We start from the raw sequence: 21,289 nt of genomic DNA on the forward strand, positions 1-21,289 counted from the left end.
CGTCAGCCGTTGCTAGGCAACCGCCGGCGTGCATTCCACCGGCGGCCTCCCACTGGCACACTCCGATCACTGTTGCTGTAAAGAAAGCACAGTGGAGGCAGAGCAAAACACTACATTTATACAAAAAACATGTAAAAACGCCACTAAACATAATTATACATCCACAGTAAAGAAAATATACAACACCTGTAACTTATATCAAATATATATCAATCTATACATATCTCATGGTATGAATGATTACTCCAGAGTACCCAATATCAAAGTGGTCTCTATATTTATCACTTATACCATAAAGTGCATATTAAACCACTGTGCTTAGATAAACCATACAATAATCCTATTATTAATAGAGATCCAGAAAACAGTAGTTCGGGAATATTTGTACATTATACTATTCCAGTTTATCTTCTCATTTAGTCCATTTGGAGATGTAGAATTTAATCTAAAAAAATCCATCTGGACTCAGCGAGGAACAAAGCCTTGGCACGATCACCACCACGGGGGGATTCCGGGAAAGGTCAATAATAAAATATTTCAGATCCGTCAAGAGATGACCTTTACTCTTAAAATGCATAGGCACTGGTTGGTCAATCATTCTACTGGTTAAAGACCACTGTATTGAAGATCTATGTAAGGCCATCCTATCCCGAAATTTACAGGTAGTCTGGCCTACATAGTACAAGCCACCGGGGCATGTAATCACATACACCACAAAGGCTGTCAAACATGTCAATACATGACTGATATCAAACACTTTATTTGAAGATGGATGCTTAATGATCTACAAGGGGTCATAAATTTACACGTTGTGCAATTATGGCAACTGTAATAACCGGGGGGTTCACATACATGTTTGGAGCACGGGGAATGCCCCTGCTCATGATATCAGTTATCATCAAACGATCTTTTAAATTACGGTCTTGTATTTTTGAAAATAGGTAATTCATTATCAGATGATACTATAGGCCACAACACCTTCGTAGCATGCCGAATCACTGGGCTCGCACACATGGTTGAAATAATTGTTCTAGACATCTGGAGAACATTTGCTTTATTCTCCAGCAACATGCCATAGTCATACAATGTAGCTTAAAATTTTTTTTATAAGGTCATCAGTGCAACTCTGAATTTTAGATGCATCACTCATTAGCCTTGCTACCATCATCATTTTGTGATAAAGGCAGACCTCGTTTTAGGGTAGGCGGCTGATGACTAGAAGCCAACAAAGAAAAAAAGGTATTCCTCTCTACATCCTTACTGAATACTTCTGTTTCAATCTTACCACCCGAAAAATTACATGAACATCCAAAAAATGTGCAAACTCTTCACTATAAGTAAACATAAATTTAACTGTAGCATTAGAGTTGCTTACCTCCTCCATCAGCTGACTAAACCTATCCTGACTCCCCGTCCACAACATAAATGCATTGTCTATATATCTTGGGTATAGACTAATATACTGTGCGATCTCAGGGCGATTCAGAAACATCAACTCCTGCTCAAACAAAGATATTTGCATACGATGGGGCCACTGCTGACCCCATCGCACACCCACGTTGCTGTACAAAATAATTGCCATCATATAAACAATAATTCCTATAGATGGTTAGCTCAAGGAGCTTAAGAAACAAATCATGATTAAACAGTCCAGGATCAAGATACTGTGACAGAAAGTTCCTCATAGCTTGTAAGCCACCTACATGCGGAATCGCTGTGTATAGACTAGACACATCTAAGCAACACAAGCTCTCTTTGATCAATTAGCAATTTCAGGAACTCCGTAGTATCTTTCAAAAAGGAACCTTTAGATGGCAATAGCCATTGTAGCAAATGATCAAGCAATTGAGCCACCGGTTGACAGAGAGACCCTCCCGCTGATCTAATCGGCCTCCCGGGTGGCTTAGCACTATTCTTGTGCAGTTTAGGAAGAGTATATAGCACTGGTGCCATTTGCTACAACCGCTATTGCCTTCTAAAGGTTCCTTTTTGAAAGATAGTATTTAGTAAGGATGTAGAGATTAATACCTTTTCTCTATCGTCCTAGTGGATGCTGGGGTTCCTGAAAGGACCATGGGGAATAGCGGCTCCGCAGGAGACAGGGCACAAAAAGTAAAGCTTTAGGATCAGGTGGTGTGCACTGGCTCCTCCCCCTATGACCCTCCTCCAAGCCTCAGTTAGGTTTTTGTGCCCGGCCGAGAAGGGTGCAATCTAGGTGGCTCTCCTAAAGAGCTGCTTAGAAAAGTTTAGCTTAGGTTTTTTATTTTACAGTGAGTCCTGCTGGCAACAGGATCACTGCATCGAGGGACTTAGGGGAGAAGAAGTGAACTCACCTGCGTGCAGGATGGATTGGCTTCTTTGGCTACTGGACATTAGCTCCAGAGGGACGATCACAGGTACAGCCTGGATGGTCACCGGAGCCTCGCCGCCGGCCCCCTTGCAGATGCTGAAAAGAGAAGAAGGTCCAGAATCGGCGGCAGAAGACTCCTCAGTCTTCTTAAGGTAGCGCACAGCACTGCAGCTGTGCGCCATTGCTCTCAGCACACTTCACACGGCAGTCACTGAGGGTGCAGGGCGCTGGGGGGGGGCGCCCTGGGCAGCAATGAAAATCCTTTTTTTGGCAAAAAATACCTCACATATAGCCTCCGGGGCTATATGGAGATATTTAACCCCTGCCAGAATCCATTTTTAAGCGGGAGACGAGCCCGCCGAAAAGGGGGCGGGGCCTATCTCCTCAGCACACAGCGCCATTTCCTCACACAGTTCCGCTGGTCAGGAAGGCTCCCAGGCTCTCCCCTGCACTGCACTACAGAAACAGGGTTAAATCAAGAGAGGGGGGGCAAAATTTGGCGAAATTGTGATTTTATAAAAGCAGCTATAAGGGAGCACTTATTATAAGGCTATCCCTGTAAAATATAGCGCTTTGGTGTGTGCTGGCAAACTCTCCCTCTGTCTCCCCAAGGGGCTAGTGGGGTCCTGTCCTCTATCAGAGCATTCCCTGTGTGTGTGTGCTATATGTCGGTACGTGTGTGTCGACATGTATGAGGACGATGTTGGTGAGGAGGCGGAGCAAATTGCCTGTAATGGTGATGACACTCTCTAGGGAGTCGACACCGGAATGGATGGCTTATTTATGGAATTACGTGATAATGTCAACACGCTGCAAGGTCGGTTGGCGACATGAGACGGCTGGCAAACAAATTAGTACCTGTCCAGGCGTCTCAAACACCGTCAGGGGCGTTAAAACGTCCTTTTACCTCAGTCGGTCGACAGACACGGACACTGATTTCAGTGTCGACGGTGAAGAAACAAACGTATTTCCCTTTAGGGCCACACGTTACTTGTTAAGGGCAATGAAGGAGGTGTTACATATTTCTGATACTACAAGTACCACAAAAGAGGGTATTATGTGGGATGTGAAAAAACTACCTGTAGTTTTTCCTGAATCAGATAAATTAAATGAAGTGTGTGATGATGCGTGGGTTCCCCCCGATAGAAAATTATTGGCGGTATACCCTTTCCCGCCAGAAGTTAGGGCGCGGTGGGAAACACCCCTTAGGGTGGATAAGGCGCTCACACGCTTATCAAAACAAGTGGCGGTACCGTCTATAGATAGGGCCGTCCTCAAGGAGCCAGCTGACAGGAGGCTGGAAAATATCATAAAAAGTATATACACACATACTGGTGTTATACTGCGACCACCGATCGCCTCAGCCTGGATGTGCAGAGCTGGGGTGGCTTGGTCGGATTCCCTGACTAAAAATATTGATACCCTTGACAGGGACAGTATTTTATTGACTATAGAGCATTTAAAGGATGCATTTCTATATATACGAGATGCACAGAGGGATATTTGCACTCTGGCATCAAGAGTAAGTGCGATGTCCATATCTGCCAGAAGATGTTTATGGACACGACAGTGGTCAGGTGATGCAGATTCCAAACGGCACAAAGGTGTATTGCCGTATAAAGGAAGAGGAGTTATTTGGGGTCGGTCCATCGGACCTGGTGGCCACGGCAACTGCTGGAAAATCCACCGTTTTTACCCGAAGTCACATCTCTGCAGAAAAAGACACCGTCTTTTCAGCCTCAGTCCTTTCGTCCCTATAAGAGTCATATCTGCCCAGGGATAGAGGAAAGGGAAGAAGACTGCAGCAGGCAGCCCATTCCCAGGAACAGAAGCCTTCCACCGCTTCTGCCAAGCTCTCAGCATGACGCTGGGACCGTACAGGACCCCTGGATCCTACAAGTAGTATCCCAGGGGTACAGATTGGAATGTCGAGACGTTTCACCCTCGCAGGCTCCTGAAGTCTGCTTTACCAAGGTCTCCCTCCGACAAGGAGGCAGTATGGGAAACAATTCACAAGCTGTATTCCCAGCAGGTGATAATCAAATTACCCCTCCTACAACAAGGAAAGGGGTATTATTCCACACTATATTGTGGTACTGAAGCCAGAAGGCTAGGTGAGACCTATTCTAAATCTAAAAAATTTGAACACTTACAAAGGTTCAAATCAAGATGGAGTCACTCAGAGCAGTGATAACGAACCAAGAAGAAGGGGACTATATAGTGTCCCGGGACATCAGGGATGCTTACCTCCATGTCCCAAATTTGCCCTTCTCACTAAGGGTACTTCAGGTTCGTGGTACAGAACTGTCACTATCAGTTTCAGACGCTGCCGTTTGGATTGTCCACGGCACCCCGGGTCTTTACCAAGGTAATGGCCGAAATGATGATTCTTCTTCGAAGAAAAGGCGTCTTAATTATCCCTTACTTGGACGATCTCCTGATAAGGGCAAAGTCCAGGGAACAGTTGGAGGTCGGAGTAGCACTATCTCGGATACTGCTACAACAGCACGGGTGGATTCTAAATATTCCAAAATCGCAGCTGATCCCGACGACACGTCTGCTGTGCCTAGGGATGATTCTGGACACAGTCCAGAAAAAGGTGTTTCTCCCGGAAGAGAAAGCCAGGGAGTTATCCGAGCTAGTCAGGAACCTCCTAAAACCAGGAAAAGTGTCAGTGCATCATTGCACAAGGGTCCTGGTAAAAATGGTGGCTTCCTACGAAGCAATTCCATTCGGCAGATTTCACGCAAGAACTTTTCAGTGGGATCTGCTGGACAAATGGTCCGGATCGCATCTTCAGATGCATCAGCGGATAACCCTATATCCAAGGACAAGGGTGTCTCTCCTGTCTGTGGTGGTTACAGAGTGCTCATCTTCTAGAGGGCCGCAGATTCGGCATTCAGGATTGGATGCTGGTGACCACGGAGCCCAGCCCGAGAGGCTGGGGAGCAGTCACACAAGGAAAAAATTTCCAGGGAGTGTGATCAAGTCTGGAGACTTTTCTCCACATAAATATACTGGAGCTAAGGGTAATTTTATAATGCTCTAAGCTTAGCAAGACCTCTGCTTCAAGGTCAGCCGGTATTGATCCAGTGGGAAAAACATCACGGCAGTCGCCCACGTAAACAGACAGGGCGGCACAAGAAGCAGGAGGGCAATGGCAAAAACTGCAAGGACTTTTCGCTGGGCGGAAAATCATGTGATAGCACTGTCAGCAGTGTTTCATTCCGGGAATGGAAACTGGGAAGCAGACTTCCTCAGCAGGCACGACCTCCACCCGGGAGAGTGGAAACTTCATCGGGAAGTTTTTCCACATGATTGTGAACCGTTGGGAAATACCAAAGGTGGACATGATGGCGTCCCGTCTGAACAAAAAACGGGACAGGTATTGCGCCAGGTCAAGAGACCCTCAGGCAATAGCTGTGGACGTTCTGGTAACACCGTGGGTGTACCAGTCGGTGTATGTGTTCCCTCCTCTGCTTCTCATACCTAAGGTACTGAGAATTATAAGACGTAGAGGAGTAAGAACTATACTCATGGCTCCGGATTGGCCAAGAAGGACTTGGTACCCGGAACTTCAAGAGATGCTCACAGAGGACTTATGGCCTCTGCCGCTAAGAAGGGACTTGCTTCAGCAAGTACCATGTCTGTTCCAAGACTTACCGCAGCTGCGTTTGACGGCATGGCGGTGGAACGCCGGATCCTAAGGGAAAAAGGCATTCCGGAAGAGGTCATTCCTACCCTGGTCAAAGCCAGGAAGGAGGTGACCGCACAACATTATCACCACATGTGGCGAAAATATGTTGCGTGGTGTGAGGCCAGGAAGGCCCCACGAAGAAATTTCAACTCGGTCGATTCCTGCATTTCCTGCAAACAGGAGTGTCTATGGGCCTCAAATTGGGGTCCATTAAGGTTCAAATTTCGGCCCTGTCGATTTTCTTCCAGAAAGAATTGGCTTCAGTTCCTGAAGTCCAGAAGTTTGTCAAGGGAGTATTGCATATACAACCCCCTTTTGTGCCTCCAGTGGCACTGTGGGATCTCAACGTAGTTCTGGGATTCCTCAAATCACATTGGTTTAAAACCAGTCAAATCTGTGGATTTGAAGCATCTCACATGAAAAGTGACCATGCTCTTGGCCCTGGCCTGGGCCAGGCGAGTGTCAAATTGGTGTTTTTTTCTCAAAAAAAAGCCCATATCTGTTTGTCCATTCGGACAGGGCAGAGCTGCGGACTCGTCCCCAGTTCTCTCCCTAAGGTGGTGTCAGTGTTTCACCTGAACCAGCTTATTGTGGTGCCTTGCGCCTACTAGGGACTTGGAGGACTCCAAGTTGCTAGATGTTGTCAGGGCCCTGAAAATATAGGTTCCAGGACGGCTGGAGTCAGGAAAACTGACTTGCTGTTATCCTGTATGCACCCAACAAACTGGGTGCTCTTGCTTCTAAGCAGACTATTGCTAGTTGGATGTGTAATACAATTCAGCTTGCACATTCTGTGGCAGGCCTGCCACAGCCAAAATATGTAAATGCCCATTCCACAAGGAAGGTGGGCTCATCTTGGGCGGCTGCCCGAGGGGTCTCGGCTTTACAACTTTGCCGAGCGGCTACTTAGTCAGGGGCAAACACGTTTGTAAAATCCTACAAATTTGATACCCTGGCTAAGGAGGACCTGGAGTTCTCTCATTCGGTGCTGCAGAGTCATCCGCACTCTCCCGCCCGTTTGGGAGCTTTGGTATAATCCCCATGGTCCTTTCAGGAACCCCAGCATCCACTAGGACGATAGAGAAAATAAGAATTTACTTACCGATAATTCTATTTCTCGGAGTCCGTAGTGGATGCTGGGCGCCCATCCCAAGTGCGGATTATCTGCAATACTTGTACATAGTTACAAAAATCGGGTTATTATTGTTGTGAGCCATCTTTTCAGAGGCTCCGCTGTTATCATACTGTTAACTGGGTTCAGATCACAGGTTGTACAGTGTGATTGGTGTGGCTGGTATGAGTCTTACCCGGGATTCAAAATCCTTCCTTATTGTGTACGCTCGTCCGGGCACAGTATCCTAACTGAGGCTTGGAGGAGGGTCATAGGGGGAGGAGCCAGTGCACACCACCTGATCCTAAAGCTTTACTTTTTGTGCCCTGTCTCCTGCGGAGCCGCTATTCCCCATGGTCCTTTCAGGAACCCCAGCATCCACTACGGACTCCGAGAAATAGAATTATCGGTAAGTAAATTCTTATTTTCTCCTTTGTCCTAGAGGATGCTGGGGACTCCAAAAGGACCATGGGGTATAGACGGGATCCACAGGAGACATGGGCACACTATAAGACTTTGAATGGTTGTGAACTGGCTCCTCCCTCTATGCCCCTCCTCCAGACACCAGTTAGATTCTGTGCCCAGATGAGACTGGACACACACTAGGGGAGCTCTACTGAGTTTCTCTAAAAAGTCTTTTTGTTAGCTTTATTATTTTCAGGGAGCACTGCTGGCAACAGGCTCCCTGCTTTGTGGGACTGAGGGGAGAGAAGCAGACCTACTTCTGTGAGACTGATAGGCTCTGCTTCTTAGGCTACTGGACACCATTAGCTCCAGAGGGTCCGATCACTTGGGTCGCCTAGCTGCTCGCTCCCGGAGCCGCGCCGCCGTCCCCCTCACAGAGCCAGAAGATCGAAGACAGGTGAGTAACCGAAGTAAAGAAGACATCGGAAGGCGGCAGAAGACTTCAGTCTTCCTGAGGTACCGCACAGCGGTCGCGCTGCGCGCCATTGCTCCCGCTCACACAGGCACTGCATGGGTGCAGGGCGCAGGGGGGGCGCCCTGAGCAGCAATAAAAACCTCTTTTATACACTATCTGGCTATTTTAAGGTGCATAGGCATTATTTGTGACCCCCGCCAGTATAATCTCAGCGGGACCGAAGCGCGCCTTTTAGGGGGCGGGGCTTCCTCCTCAGCTCTGACCAGCGCCATTTTCTCTCCACAGCTTGCTGCAGAGACGCTGCTCCTGGCCCTTCCACTGCTGTCACAAGTAACAGGGTGTTGAAAACAAAGGGGGGGCACTTAATTTTGGTGTTGGTTGTAATATATTACAAGCGCTGATAGGTCTGGTGCATTGTGCTTTTCAGACAGGTGTGTCGCTGGGTGTGAGCTGGCAAACTCCTTCTCTGTCTCTCTGAAAGGCCTTGCTGTGGGTCTGTCCCCTTTAGCCCAGTATGTTTGGGGGTGTCGGTACATGTGTGTCGACATGGCAGAAACTGAATGCTCTTCCCAGAAAGAGGTTAATGTGAGAGCTGAGCAGAATGAAGGTGTGACTGTCGGCACCGCCGACTGCTGATTGGGTTGACATGTGGAATGTGTTGAATAACAGTGTGGCTTTGTTACATAAGAGGTTGGACAAATCTGAGTCTCAGAACCAAGCATGGAGGCAATCCATGGGAGACGTGGTACCACACACTCAGGCCCCCTCGGGGTCCCAAAAACGTTAATTTACCCAGGTAGCAGACACTGATACCGACACGGATTCTGACTCCAGTGTCGACTATAATGATGCAAAGTTGCATCCTAAGGTGGCTAAGAGTATTCAGTACATGATTGTGGCTATAAAAGACGTGTTGCATATTACGGAAGACCCCGCTGTCCCTGAGACAAAGGTCTGTATGTATAAGGGCAAGAAACCGGAGGTAACGTTTCCTCCCTCTCATGAACTGAATGCCCTTTTTGAAAAAGCCTGGGAAACGCCAGACAGAAGGTGGCACATTCCCAGGAGAATTGCTATGGCATACCCGTTTCCTTCTCAGGATAGGGTTGGGTGGGAGGCAACACCCACGGTAGACAAAGCTCTAGCGCGATTGTCCAAGAAAGTGGCGCTACCGTCTCCTGAAAGCTTTAAAGATCCTGCTGATCGGAGGCAGGAAGCTACCTTGAAATCTATTTATGTCACGGCAGGTACACTGCTCAGGCCGGCTGTGGCTTCGGCGTGGATGAGTAACGCAATTGAAAAGTGGGCAGATAACTTGTCATCGGATATAGACACCCTGGATCGGGATAGCGTGCTTTTGACACTGGGTCATATCAGGGACGCTGCAGTCTATCTAAAAGTGACGGCGAAAGATATTGGCCTTTTGGGATCAAGGGCCAATGCCATGGCGGTCTCGGCTAGAAGGGCATTGTGGACTCATCAGTGGAATGGTGATGCTGATTCTAAGAAGGCTATGGAGGCTCTCCCCTACAAGGGTGGAGTTTTGTTTGATGAAGGCCTCGCGGACCTGGTTTCTACAGCTACCGCGGGTAAGTCCTTTTTTCTGCCTTTTGTTCCTCCACAGCAAAAGAAAACGCCCCCATATCAGATGCAGTCCTTTCGGTCGCAGAAATTCCGGAAAGGACGTGGGTCATCTTTCCTTGCGGCAAGAGGTAAGGGTAGAGGAAAAAGATCACCGGCTGTGGCAGGCTCCCAGGAGCAGAAGTCCTCCCCAGCTTCCACCAAATCCACCGCATGACGCTGGGGCTCCCCTGCGGGAGTCCGCACCGGTGGGAGCGCTTCTTCGACTCTTCAGTCAGGTCTGGGTTTTCTCGGGCTTGGATCCTTGGGTGCTGGAAATTGTGACCCAAGGATACAAGCTGGAGTTTCAAGACGTGCCTCCACGCCAATTTTTCAAAACTGCCTTGCCAGCTTCTCTTCCGGAAAGAGAGGTAGTGTGGACAGCGATACAAAACCTGTGTCAGCAGCGAGTCATTGTCGAAGTTCCCCCGTCACAGCGGGGAGAAGGGTTTTATTCAAGCCTGTTCGTGGTCCCGAAACCGGACGGCTCGGTCAGACTGATTCTGAATTTAAAATCCCTCAATGTGTATTTGAAAAGTTTCAAATTCAAGATGGAATCTCTCCGAGCGCTGATCTCCAGTCTGGAGGGGGGGATTTTATGGTGTCAGTCGACATAAAGGATGCTTACCTACATGTCCCCATTTATCCTCCTCATCAGGCGTACCTGAGGTTCACTGTGCAGGATTGTCACTACCAGTTACAGACGTTGCCGTTTGGTCTTTCCACGGCCCGAGGGTTTTCACAAAGGTAATGGCGGAAATGATGGTGCTCCTGCGCAAGCAAGGGGTCACAATTATCCCATACTTGGACAATCTCCTGATAAAGGCGAGATCACAGGAGCTGTTACTAAAAAACGTTGCGCTCTCACTGCAGGTGCTGCAACAGCATGGCTGGCTCCTGAATTTGCCAAAGTCGCAGTTGATTCCGACAACTCTGTTTTAGTTTTTGGGCATGATACTGGACACAGAACTGCAGAGGATTTTTCTCCCGTTGGAAAAAGCTCAGGAAATCCAGAACATGGTCAAGGAACTTCTGAAACCGCCAAGAGTGTCGATTCATCAATGCACTCGAGTGCTGGGGAAAATGGTGGCGGCTTACGAGGCCATTCCGTTTGGCAGGTTCCATGCAAGAACGTTTCAGTGGGACTTACTGGACAAGTGGTCAGGGTCCCATCTGCAGATGCACCGGAAAATAACTCTGTCCCCCAGGACCAGGGTTTCTCTCCTGTGGTGGCTCCAAAGTTCTCACCTTCTAGAGGGTCGCAGGTTCGGCATCCAAGATTGGATTCTGGTGACCACGGACGCGAGTCTCCGAGGTTGGGGAGCAGTCACACAGGGAAAAATTTTCCAGGGAAAATGGTTAAGCCAGGAAGCTTGTTTGCACATAAACATTCTGGAATTAAGGGCCATCTACAACGGCCTGCTACAAGCGGAACATCTTCTTCACGACCTGCCCGTCCTGATTCAGTTGGACAACATAACAGGCGTGGCGCACATAAACCACCAGGGCGGAACAAAGAGCAGAGCGGCGATGGCGGAGGCCACCAAGATCCTTCGCTGTGCAGAAAAACATGCAAGCGCCCTGTCGGCGGTCTTCATTCCAGACGTGGACAACTGGGAAGCAGACTCCCTCAGCAGACACGACCTCCACCCAGGAGAGTGGGGTCTTAATTGCAGAAGTGACAAGTTGTTGGGGAATTCCTCAAATAGACATGATGGCGTCTCGCCTCAACAAGAAGCTTCAGACATATTGTTCCAGGTCGAGGGACCCTCCAGCAGTAGCAGTTGACGCTCTGGTGACGCCGTGGGTGTTGCAGTCGGTCTATGTGTTCCCTCCACTTCCACTCATACCAAAGGTGTTAAGGATCGGGAGAAGAACAAGGGTTCTGGCGATACTCATTGTTCCAGATTGGCCTTGGAGGGCCAGGTATCCGGATCTTCAGGAATAACTCACAGGAGATCCTTGGCCTCTTCCTCTAAGAGAGGATCTGTTACAGCAAGGACCGTGCGTGTTCCAGGACTTACCGCGGTTGCGTTTGACGGCATGACGGTTGAACGCCAAATCCTAGCTAGGAAGGGTATTCCCGGGGAAGTCATCCCCACCCTACTTAAGGCTAGAAAGGAGGTAACGGCGAAGCATTATCACCGTATCTGGATAAAATATTTGTCTTGGTGTGAATCCAAGAAAGCTCCTACGGAAGAGTTTCACTTGGGGCGGTTTCTCCATTTTTTGCAAGCAGGTGTGGATGCGGGCATGAAGTTAGGCTCCATTAAAGTGCAGATTTCGGCCTTCTCAATTTTCTTTCAAAGGGAATTGGCCTCGCTTCCTGAAGTTCAGACGTTCGTGAAAGGCGTACTACACATACAACCTCCATTTGTGCCCCCAGTGGCTCTATGGGACCTTAACGTGGTGTTACAGTTCCTTACGTCACATTGGTTTGAACCTTTACAAACGGTTGAGTTGAAATTTCTCACTTGGAAAGTGGTCATGCTATTGGCCTTGGCGTCCGCAAGGCGGGTGTCCGAATTGGCGGCTTTGTCTTACAAAAGCCCCTATCTAATCTTCCATGAGGATAGAGCGGAGTTGAGAACTCGTCAACATTTTCTACCGAAGGTGGTTTCTTCGTTTCATATGAACCAACCTATTGTGTTGCCTGTGGCTACTGAAGCCTTGGCTGATTCAAAGTTTCTTGATGTGGTCAGAGCTTTGAAAATTTATGTAGCCAGAACGGCTCGGGTGAGAAAAACAGAGGCGCTGTTTGTCCTATATGCGACCAACAAGGTTGGCGCTGCTGCTTCTAAGCACACTATTGCACGCTGGATCTGTAATACGATTCAGCAGGCTCATTCTACGGCTGGATTGCCGTTACCGAAATCGGTGAAAGCCCATTCCACTAGAAAGGTGGGCTCATCTTGGGAGGCTGCCCGAGGCGTCTCGGCATTACAGCTTTGCCGAGCAGCTACTTGGTCGGGGTCAAACACTTTTCAAAGTTCTACAAGTTTGATACCCTGGATGATGAGGACCTCATGTTTGCTCAATCGGTGCTGCAGAGTCATCTGCACTCTCCCGCCCGGTTTGAAGCTTTGGTATAAACCCCATTGTCCTTTTGGAGTACCCAGCATCCTCTAGGACAAAGGAGAAAATAGGATTTTAATACCTACCGGTAAATCCTTTTCTCTTAGTCCGTAGAGGATGCTGGGCGCCCGTCCCAGTGCGGACTCTATCTGCAGTACTTGTATATAGTTATTGCTTAAGTTACACAAGGTTGTCTTTGGTAAGGGTCAGGCTGTTGCTGATGTGTTTTAGTTCACACTGTTAACTGGGTTTAATTAAATGCCATGTTGTACGGTGTGGTGTGAGCTGGTATGTATCTCACCCTTAATTTAACAAAATCCTTTTCCTCGAAATGTTAGTCACCTTTGGGCACAGTTCCTATAACTGGGGTCTGGAGGAGGGGCATAGACGGAGGAGCCAGTTCACACCCATTCAAAGTCTTATAGTGTGCCCATGTCTCCTGCGGATCCCGTCTATACCCCATGGTCCTTTTGGTGTCCCCAGCATCCTCTACGAACTAAGAGAAAAGGATTTACCGGTAGGTATTAAAATCCTATTTTTATTGGCTTCTAGTCATCATTCGCCTACCCTAAAACGAGGTCTGCCCTTATCACAAATGATGAGGGTAGCCAGGCTCACGAGTGATGCATCTAAAATTCCGAGTTGCATTGATGACCTTATAAAAAAACATTTTTGCTTGAGGGTATGACCATGGCATGTTGCTGGAGAATAAAGCAAACGTTCTCCAGTTGTCTAGAACACAATTACTACAACCATGTGTGAAGGAAGAATCTAAAATTATACCTTGGGCTAATAATTTTACCACTGAGAGCCCAGTGATTCGGCATGCTACGAAGGCGTTGTGGCCTATAGTATCATCTGATAATAAATTACCTATTTTCAAAAATACAAGACCGACAGCAGCCTTTAGACGAGGCCGTAATTTAAAAGATCGTTTGATGATAACAGACATCACGAGCAGGGGCATTCCCCATGCTCCATACGTGTGTGTGAAACCCCCCCCGCCCTCTCCCGGTTGTTACAGTTGCCATAATTGCACAATGCGTAAATTTATGACCCCTTGTAGATCATTTAAGCATCCATCTTCAAATAAAGTGTTTGATATCCGTCATGTATTGACATGTTTGACAGCCTTTGTGGTGTATGTGATTACATGCCCCTGTGGCTTGTACTATGTAGGCCAGATTACCCGGAAATTTTCGGGATAGGATGGCCTTACATAGATCTTCAATACAATTGTCTTTAACCAGTAGAATGATTGACCAACCGGTGCCTCTGCATTTTAAGAGTAAAGGTCATCTCTTGACGAATCTGAAATATTTTATTAATGACCATATCCCGGAATCCCCCCATGGTGGTGATCGTGCAAAGGCTATGTTACTCGCTGAGTCCAGATAGATTTTTAGATTAAATTCTACATCTCCAAATGGACTAAATGAGAAGATAAACTGGAATAGTATTATGTAAAAATATTCCCGAACTACTGTTTTCTGGATCTTTATTAATAATGGGATTATTGTATGGTTTATCTAAGCACAGTGGTTTAATATGCACTTTTATGGTATGAGTGATAAATATAGAGATCACTTTGATAGTGGGTACTCTGGAGTAATCATTCATACCATGAGATATGTATAGATTGATATATATTTGATATATGTGATATATTTTCTTTACTGTGGATGTATAATTATGTTTAGTGGCGTTTTTACATGTTTTTTGTATAAATGTAGTGTTTTGCTCTGCCTCCACTGTGCTTTCTTTACAGCAACAGTGATCGGAGTGTGCCAGTGGGAGGCCGCCGGTGGAATGCACACCGGCGGTTGCCTAGCAACGGCTGACGGGGCTGACCAGAAGTGCGTCAATGGCATAGTTCCGATGACTGGGGCGCTGGAGGATGCGGTGGCGGGAGATTCGTGCTGTCCGGGAGTATTTTAGGAGGGTAAGTGTTTGTTGTGTTTGTGTGGTGTGTCCTCAGGAAGGGGCGGATAGCCCTGAAACGTAGCATAGACAAATAAAAAGCACCCATTTTTGTGAAGCTGCTACGTGTCCTGCAAGTGCCGTTCATTCTGTTGGAGGACTATATATATTTATAAGCATACATACATACATACATACATACATACATACATACATACATACATACATACATATATATATATATATATATACATATATATATATATATATATATATATTTATTATATTATATTGTTAGATATTATTAAAAATACTTCTTGAACCTTAAGATAGGGGTAAGGTTACCAAAAGGTTTAAGAAAAAAGGGGTAGACATGATGGGCCATGTGGTTCTTATCTGCCATCAAATTCTATGTTTCTATGTGCCTTGGACAGAAACATCAGCATATTGCGAACTACACTTCTCAAAAAAATAAAGGGAACACTTAAACAACACAATGTAACTGCAAGTCAATCACACTTCTGTGAAATCAAACTGTCCACTTAGGAAGCAACACTGATTGACAATCAATTTCACATGCTGTTGTGCAAATGGAATAGACAACAGGTGGGAATTATAGGCAATTAGCAAGACACCCCCAATAAAGGAGTTGTTCTGCAGGTGGTGACCACAGACCACTTCTCAGCACCTATGCTTTCTGGCTGATGTTTTGGTCACTTTTGAAAGCTGGCGGTGCTTTCACTCTAGTGGTAGCATGAGACGGAGTCTACAACCCACACAAGTGGCTCAGGTAGTGCAGCTCATCCAGGATGGCACATCAATGCGAGCTGTGGCAAGAAGCTTTGCTGTGTCTGTCAGCGTAGTGCCCAGAGCATGGAGGCGGTACCAGGAGACAGGCCAGTACATCAGGAGACATGGAGGAGGCCGTAGGAGGGCAACAACCCAGCAGCAGGACCGCTACCTCCGCCTTTGTGCAAGGAGGAACAGGAGGAGCACTGCCAGAGCCCTGCAAATGACCTCCAGCAAGCCACAAATGTGCATGTGTCTACTCAAACGATCAGAAACAGACTCCATGAGGGTGGTATGAGGGCCCGACGTTCACAGGTGGGGGTTGTGCTTACAGCCCAACACCGTGCAGGACGTTTGGCATTTGACAGAGAACACCAAGATTGGCAAATTTGCCACTGGCGCCCTGTGCTCTTCACAGATGAAAGCAGGTTCTCACTGAGCACATGTGTCAGACGTGACAGAGTCTGGAGACGCTAAGGAGAACGTTCTGCTGCCTGCAACATCCTCCAGCATGACCGGTTTGGCAGTGGGTCAGTAATGGTGTGGGGTGGCATTTCTTTGGGGGGCCGCACAGCCCTCCATGTGCTCGCAAAAGGTAGCCTAACTGCCATTAGGTACCGAGAAGAGATCCTCAGACCCCTTGTGTGACCATATGCTGGTGCAGTTGGCCCTGGGTTCCTCCTAATGCAAGACAATGCTAGACCTCATGTTGCTGGAGTGTGTCAGCAGTTCCTGCAAGACGAAGGCATTGATGCTATGGACTGGCCCGCCCGTTCCCCAGACCTGAATCCAATTGAGCACATCTGGGACATCATGTCTCGATCCATCAACCACGTTGCACCACAGACTGTCCAGGAGTTGGCGGATGCTTTAGTCCAGGTCTGGGAGGAGATCCCTCAGGAGACCATCCGCCACCTCATCAGGAGTATGCCCAGGCGTTGTAGGGAGGTCATACAGGCACGTGGAGGCCACACACACTACTGAGCCTCATTTTGACTTGTTTTTAAGGACATTACATCAAAGTTGGATCAGCCTGTAGTGTGTTTTTCCACTTTAATTTTGAGTGTGACTCCAAATCCAGACCTCCATGGGTTAATTAATTTGATTTCCATTGATAATTTTTTTGTGATTTTGTTGTCCGCACATTCAACTATGTAAAGAACAAAGTATTTAATAAGAATATTTAATTCATTCAGATCTAGGATGTGTTATTTTAGTGTTCCCTTTATTTTTTTGAGCAGTGTATAAAGCACACAGGTCTATTACCAGTGTTGCAGAAGCTTCTAAGCACAGACCATACGTCTTGTAATACTCCTTATAATACTTTCCTTAATGAATGAAGTCCACTTTGGTCAGCATACTAGTTATGATCCATTATTAGAACTTTTCCTCTTAAAACAGCACGTCCTGCAACAAGTCTCATCATTACAAAGATATTGTTCATGATATGCAATAAAGATCCTAGTGGCACTAAAGCCACTGTGAGGTTAGTTAAAAAGTTTACAATATTTTTCCATACACTTAAGATAGGGCTTCTAAACTAAATGAAAGGATAAGCTAGTAGTATGTATACATTTTGTTGTGTTATAGAGAACAGGATTTTGATATTCTACTATTGTGTGCGATTTACTATATTTAACTGTGATATATGCCCTATGTAGCCTTTGAAGTATCCTCTAGCATTTTAGGCCATATATGACCATTTATGTTGCCCATATTACCTTTCTTATTACGAAGTATCGACAGTACTTTAGTAGTACTTATATAAGGAACTGTCTATCTAATTTATAATTGAATTGCTAACATGAAATGTTTGCTGCTTTTTACTCTTTCCGATGAGTATGGTTTTTCTTTCTAAAAGTAGAAGCTAACGATAATTCTTATACGTTTGTTACCATGAAACAGTTTGCTGACCTTTAAATAACTGCTACATATGTTCTGTGCTAATACTGTATTTAGGATCAGTAGGATTTACCGATGATCGGGGTGCCAGCTGTCAGTATACAGACAATGGCATCCCGATCGTCAGTATGCCGTCAGCGGGGCAAGCGCAAAGAGTCCCCTTGCGTGCTCGTTGCGCTCGCCACAGGTGCTGTTCCCACTCTGTGGGTGTTGCGGACACCCACGAGTGGAAAGAGCCCCTGTTAGCCGGGATTCTGTCTGTCGGCATTCGGGATCCCGACACCTGTATCCTGACCGCCAGGATCCCGACTGCCGGCAGCTCAACTGCATATCCTGTATTTATTTTATGTTTGGCATTATATTTAAGGACTGAAGTTTTACTGTATGCTGTTTACACACAGCACATGGATGTTTATAGTTAGACACTGTTTTTGTTTTTTTGAGTAGATACTAAAGTAATAAAAATTTTTACTTATGAATATGTTGTCTGATTTCAGTTAATGTTGTGATTTGTGCTTTGTTTTTCCAGGCATTTAATTCGGATAATGATCATTTTAAACTTTCCTATGGAGGTCACCAGTACCATGCCAGTTGTGCAAATTTCTGGATTAATTGCGTTGAGCCTAAGCCTCCCGGTCTTTTACTACCAGATTTACTGTAATTTATTGTGACTATATAACAGAACTTACCCACTTCAGACTACCATCTTCCGAAACCTTGAGAAATTAAAGCATTCTTCTTCTATCCTAAATAATCAATAAATTAAGAAATATTTATTGAAAACAATGGGCCGGACCTGATATGCCCTTGCACTGCCAGTTTTGTGATGCATGCATTTCTTTTCCTGCTTAATTTACTCTAGTATCGGAAAAAATGTTAAATATTTGAGTTGAATTTGTTAGTTTGTTGAGTTAAATTGTTACATCAGTTAATGTTGGAAAGAGATATGATGAATGTAGAAATGCAAAGATGACATGAACATTTTAGATTTTAAGCAGATCTATTGTAAGTTCTGGCTTTTTTGATTTTAGTCTTTAAATTAGACCAATTAGACCATATTTAATACCATATCCTCAGCTTAAATCATGTAATAATCATTTATGCGGGCTGAAAAGCAGTTACTTTTACTATGTATGAATCGTTCAGATTTATTTTAATCGCTGCACAATTTATCAAATATTCTCTATACTTAATCTTAATGAGACAAATCCCCAATGTACTATTTTTAACCACAAAATAATTACACCACTGACCGTAAGAAATGGAAGCTATTACACAGCTATTTATTATGGTAACCCTTTTGTGTCTGCATATTTTAAAAGTGTAAATGTACATATATTGTGGAGAGAGTGAGAAATTGGAGAAAAGTAACATTATTCATGCATTCTTAAATTAAAAATGTTTAATATGAGTGATTTTTCCACTTGTTATAGTAATGAATGATTATTATTTTATTTATATAGAGCCTTTTTCCCAATAGGACTCAGAGCACTTTACATCATTACATAGTGTTATCTATGGAACATAAAAACTACAGATTAGTCCCTGGTTGGAATCAAACCCATACCCTCAGCACTGTGAGACTGTAAATGCTAACCTCTGTGCCTCATACTGTGCCACTGCACATGATTATCACTCATAGGACTTTATTTACAAAAGTGGAAAATAAGCTTTGGTTCCACCATGCTCCTAAATTTGCACTTAGGTTTCCTCCTAAGAACTTAGGTGTGCAACGCTGATATGAGAGGGACAGTTCTGCTTTTCCTCAGTGTGTAGACATGGCTGTCCTGACTCTTACCTTAGTGAGCGAGTGCCATACTTCAGAAGCACTGGGCACACCCAAGGGGTGTGGCTTCGTGCATTGTTTTGGGAGCACATACCAAATATAGATTGATATTACTCAGTTGAGGGGTTAAAAGGGAATAATTTTTTCCCATTCCTTGCTGTGTGGCGAAGCAGACAGTCATTCCCCCCTAAAAGGTGGATTCTGTGGTATAGCGCATTGCTACAAGTACTCAGAGCAATTTCAGAAAATGTTTCACACACAAAATTGACACTTGTAATAGAAACAGTTACTATTTCTTTCACTCTTATAATTACTTTAACCCATACATAAGGCTAATGTTAGCGGTATTTAAAAAATAATGACAATGTGATTTGAATAAAAGGGTGGAACTAAAATTGTAGGAGCATGGACAACAGCATTTATACAGTGTACAGTACCTCTGTGTAGCACTCCACACACCTTTACACACTTCTACTAGAGATTTTGTAGTATACTTTATGTCCTGAATGGCTACAATTCTTAGCATGTACAGTATAGGGCCTAAAGAACATAAAAATAAAACCAGCATCTCATCAGAAATCTTTCAGGTGGTAATCAGGCTAGCTGGAGAACGGATTTGAACAATGGTCAAATCTGGCTCTGTGTTTCTTTATTGTCTGGTTACACTGTGGTATCTGGAATATGTATTTTTGCTCTGCTAAATATATTTGGCCTTATGTGACCCTTATATGTGGTACCTTTACTGCTGAGACCTTGACTATTTGTGCCAGCTTGTGCTGTGTACTTTTTAGCTATAAAAGCAAATTATGACGAAATCTCATTAATTTATATTATTATATCTACTAAAGCAGAGGTTCCGCTATTACAGTCCAGATTTTAAGGATATCCTTGATTAGGCACAAGTGACTTAATTAGTACCTCAGTCAGATTAATTTGAACATCTGTGCACAAGTATGTATATATTAAAACCTGGACTGTAATGGCAGAGTTTGGGAAAGTCTGTACTAAAGGCTTTGGCTCTTCTTTAATTTGCAACTATCATCAAAAACTACCGTTTACAGAATCAGTAGTAAATAAATAAATTACAACTTTGTTTTATTGTGCATGGTAAGGGCCTGTTCATTTAATGGGGTTGGAAAAAGGTTGCAGCCTCTGGCTTTAACGGCCAGTGCTATTCAATTACAGACTTACAGAATTTACCTGATGTAGAACGTTAACACACATGGGGCCAAATGTAATAGAGTGAGAGTTTCAGAAAGTGAGAGAGATGGTAAGGTTTTTCAGGGGTTTTTTTTAAAGTGGCAATCATTTACACTGCAAAACCAGGTTGATCTTGCTGTGTAAATGATTGCCACTTTAAAAAAAAAAACTGCAAAATCTTACCAAATCTCCCACTTTTTGAAACTCTCACTCTATTACATTTGGCCCACAATCTGGGATTAATTCCCGAACCTATATGTTAACTGATTCGCAGGACCAGCTAACAAGCCATTCATCAGGAATTTATTTTTGGGTCGACTCAAGACAGAAAAGAAATCCATATTTAAGTAAAGTCTGCTCACAGTCAACCACACTTTTTACATTGCATTTTTTGGCATTGGATTTTGAATAGCACCGATGGGTTATGGGCCCTACACACTGGGCGATAATACTGAAAGATATAAACGACCTTGTTCATTAATGAACGAGATACCGTTCATATCTTTCAGTGTGGAGGCACCAGCGATCAACGATGCGCAGCCCCGCGCTCGTTCATCGCTGGTTCCCCGTCGCATGTGCATGCAGGCCAATATGGAAATCTCATCCATATTTGCCTGCACTGCTATGGAGCCGGGTGACGGGGGGAGTAAAGAAACTTCACTCTCCCTGTCACTGCCCCTACCCCCTGCCGCCGGGTCGGCCGTATCCGCCGTCGGGCTGTTTGGCAGGCGGATCTGCCAGTGTGTAGGGCCCATAACAGTTTCTGAATGAAAAAAATATTATTTGTTTACCTTCATTATGCCTCTTGGACCTTTTTCATTCTAGGAACTGCTCAAAAAATGCAAGAAAAAAACAACATTTTGGAGGGTCCTCACTGTGAATGAAAGAAAAAAACTAATAAATGCATAACCAAAAGACAAAAAATGCACTGCAGAAAAAACGTTCATTGGTTTCAAGTC

At 45.2% G+C, this 21,289-nt stretch overlaps 1 protein-coding gene across 1 annotated transcript in view; it reads left to right on the forward strand.

Annotated features, from left to right (window-relative positions):
- SYNRG (synergin gamma) overlaps nucleotides 1-20,230 on the forward strand; it is a 321,615-nt gene extending 301,385 nt beyond the window's left edge. The window contains exon 19 of the mRNA XM_063954829.1: nucleotides 17,874-20,230. Within this exon, the coding sequence (XP_063810899.1) occupies nucleotides 17,874-18,005 (132 nt within the window). The 3' untranslated portion in view covers nucleotides 18,006-20,230. The remainder of the gene's footprint in view (nucleotides 1-17,873) is intronic.
- The last annotated feature ends 1,059 nt before the right edge of the window (nucleotides 20,231-21,289 follow it).

The sequence above is a fragment of the Pseudophryne corroboree genome, chromosome 2, assembly GCF_028390025.1.
Source record: "Pseudophryne corroboree isolate aPseCor3 chromosome 2, aPseCor3.hap2, whole genome shotgun sequence".
NCBI classification, from domain to species: Eukaryota; Metazoa; Chordata; class Amphibia; order Anura; family Myobatrachidae; genus Pseudophryne; species Pseudophryne corroboree.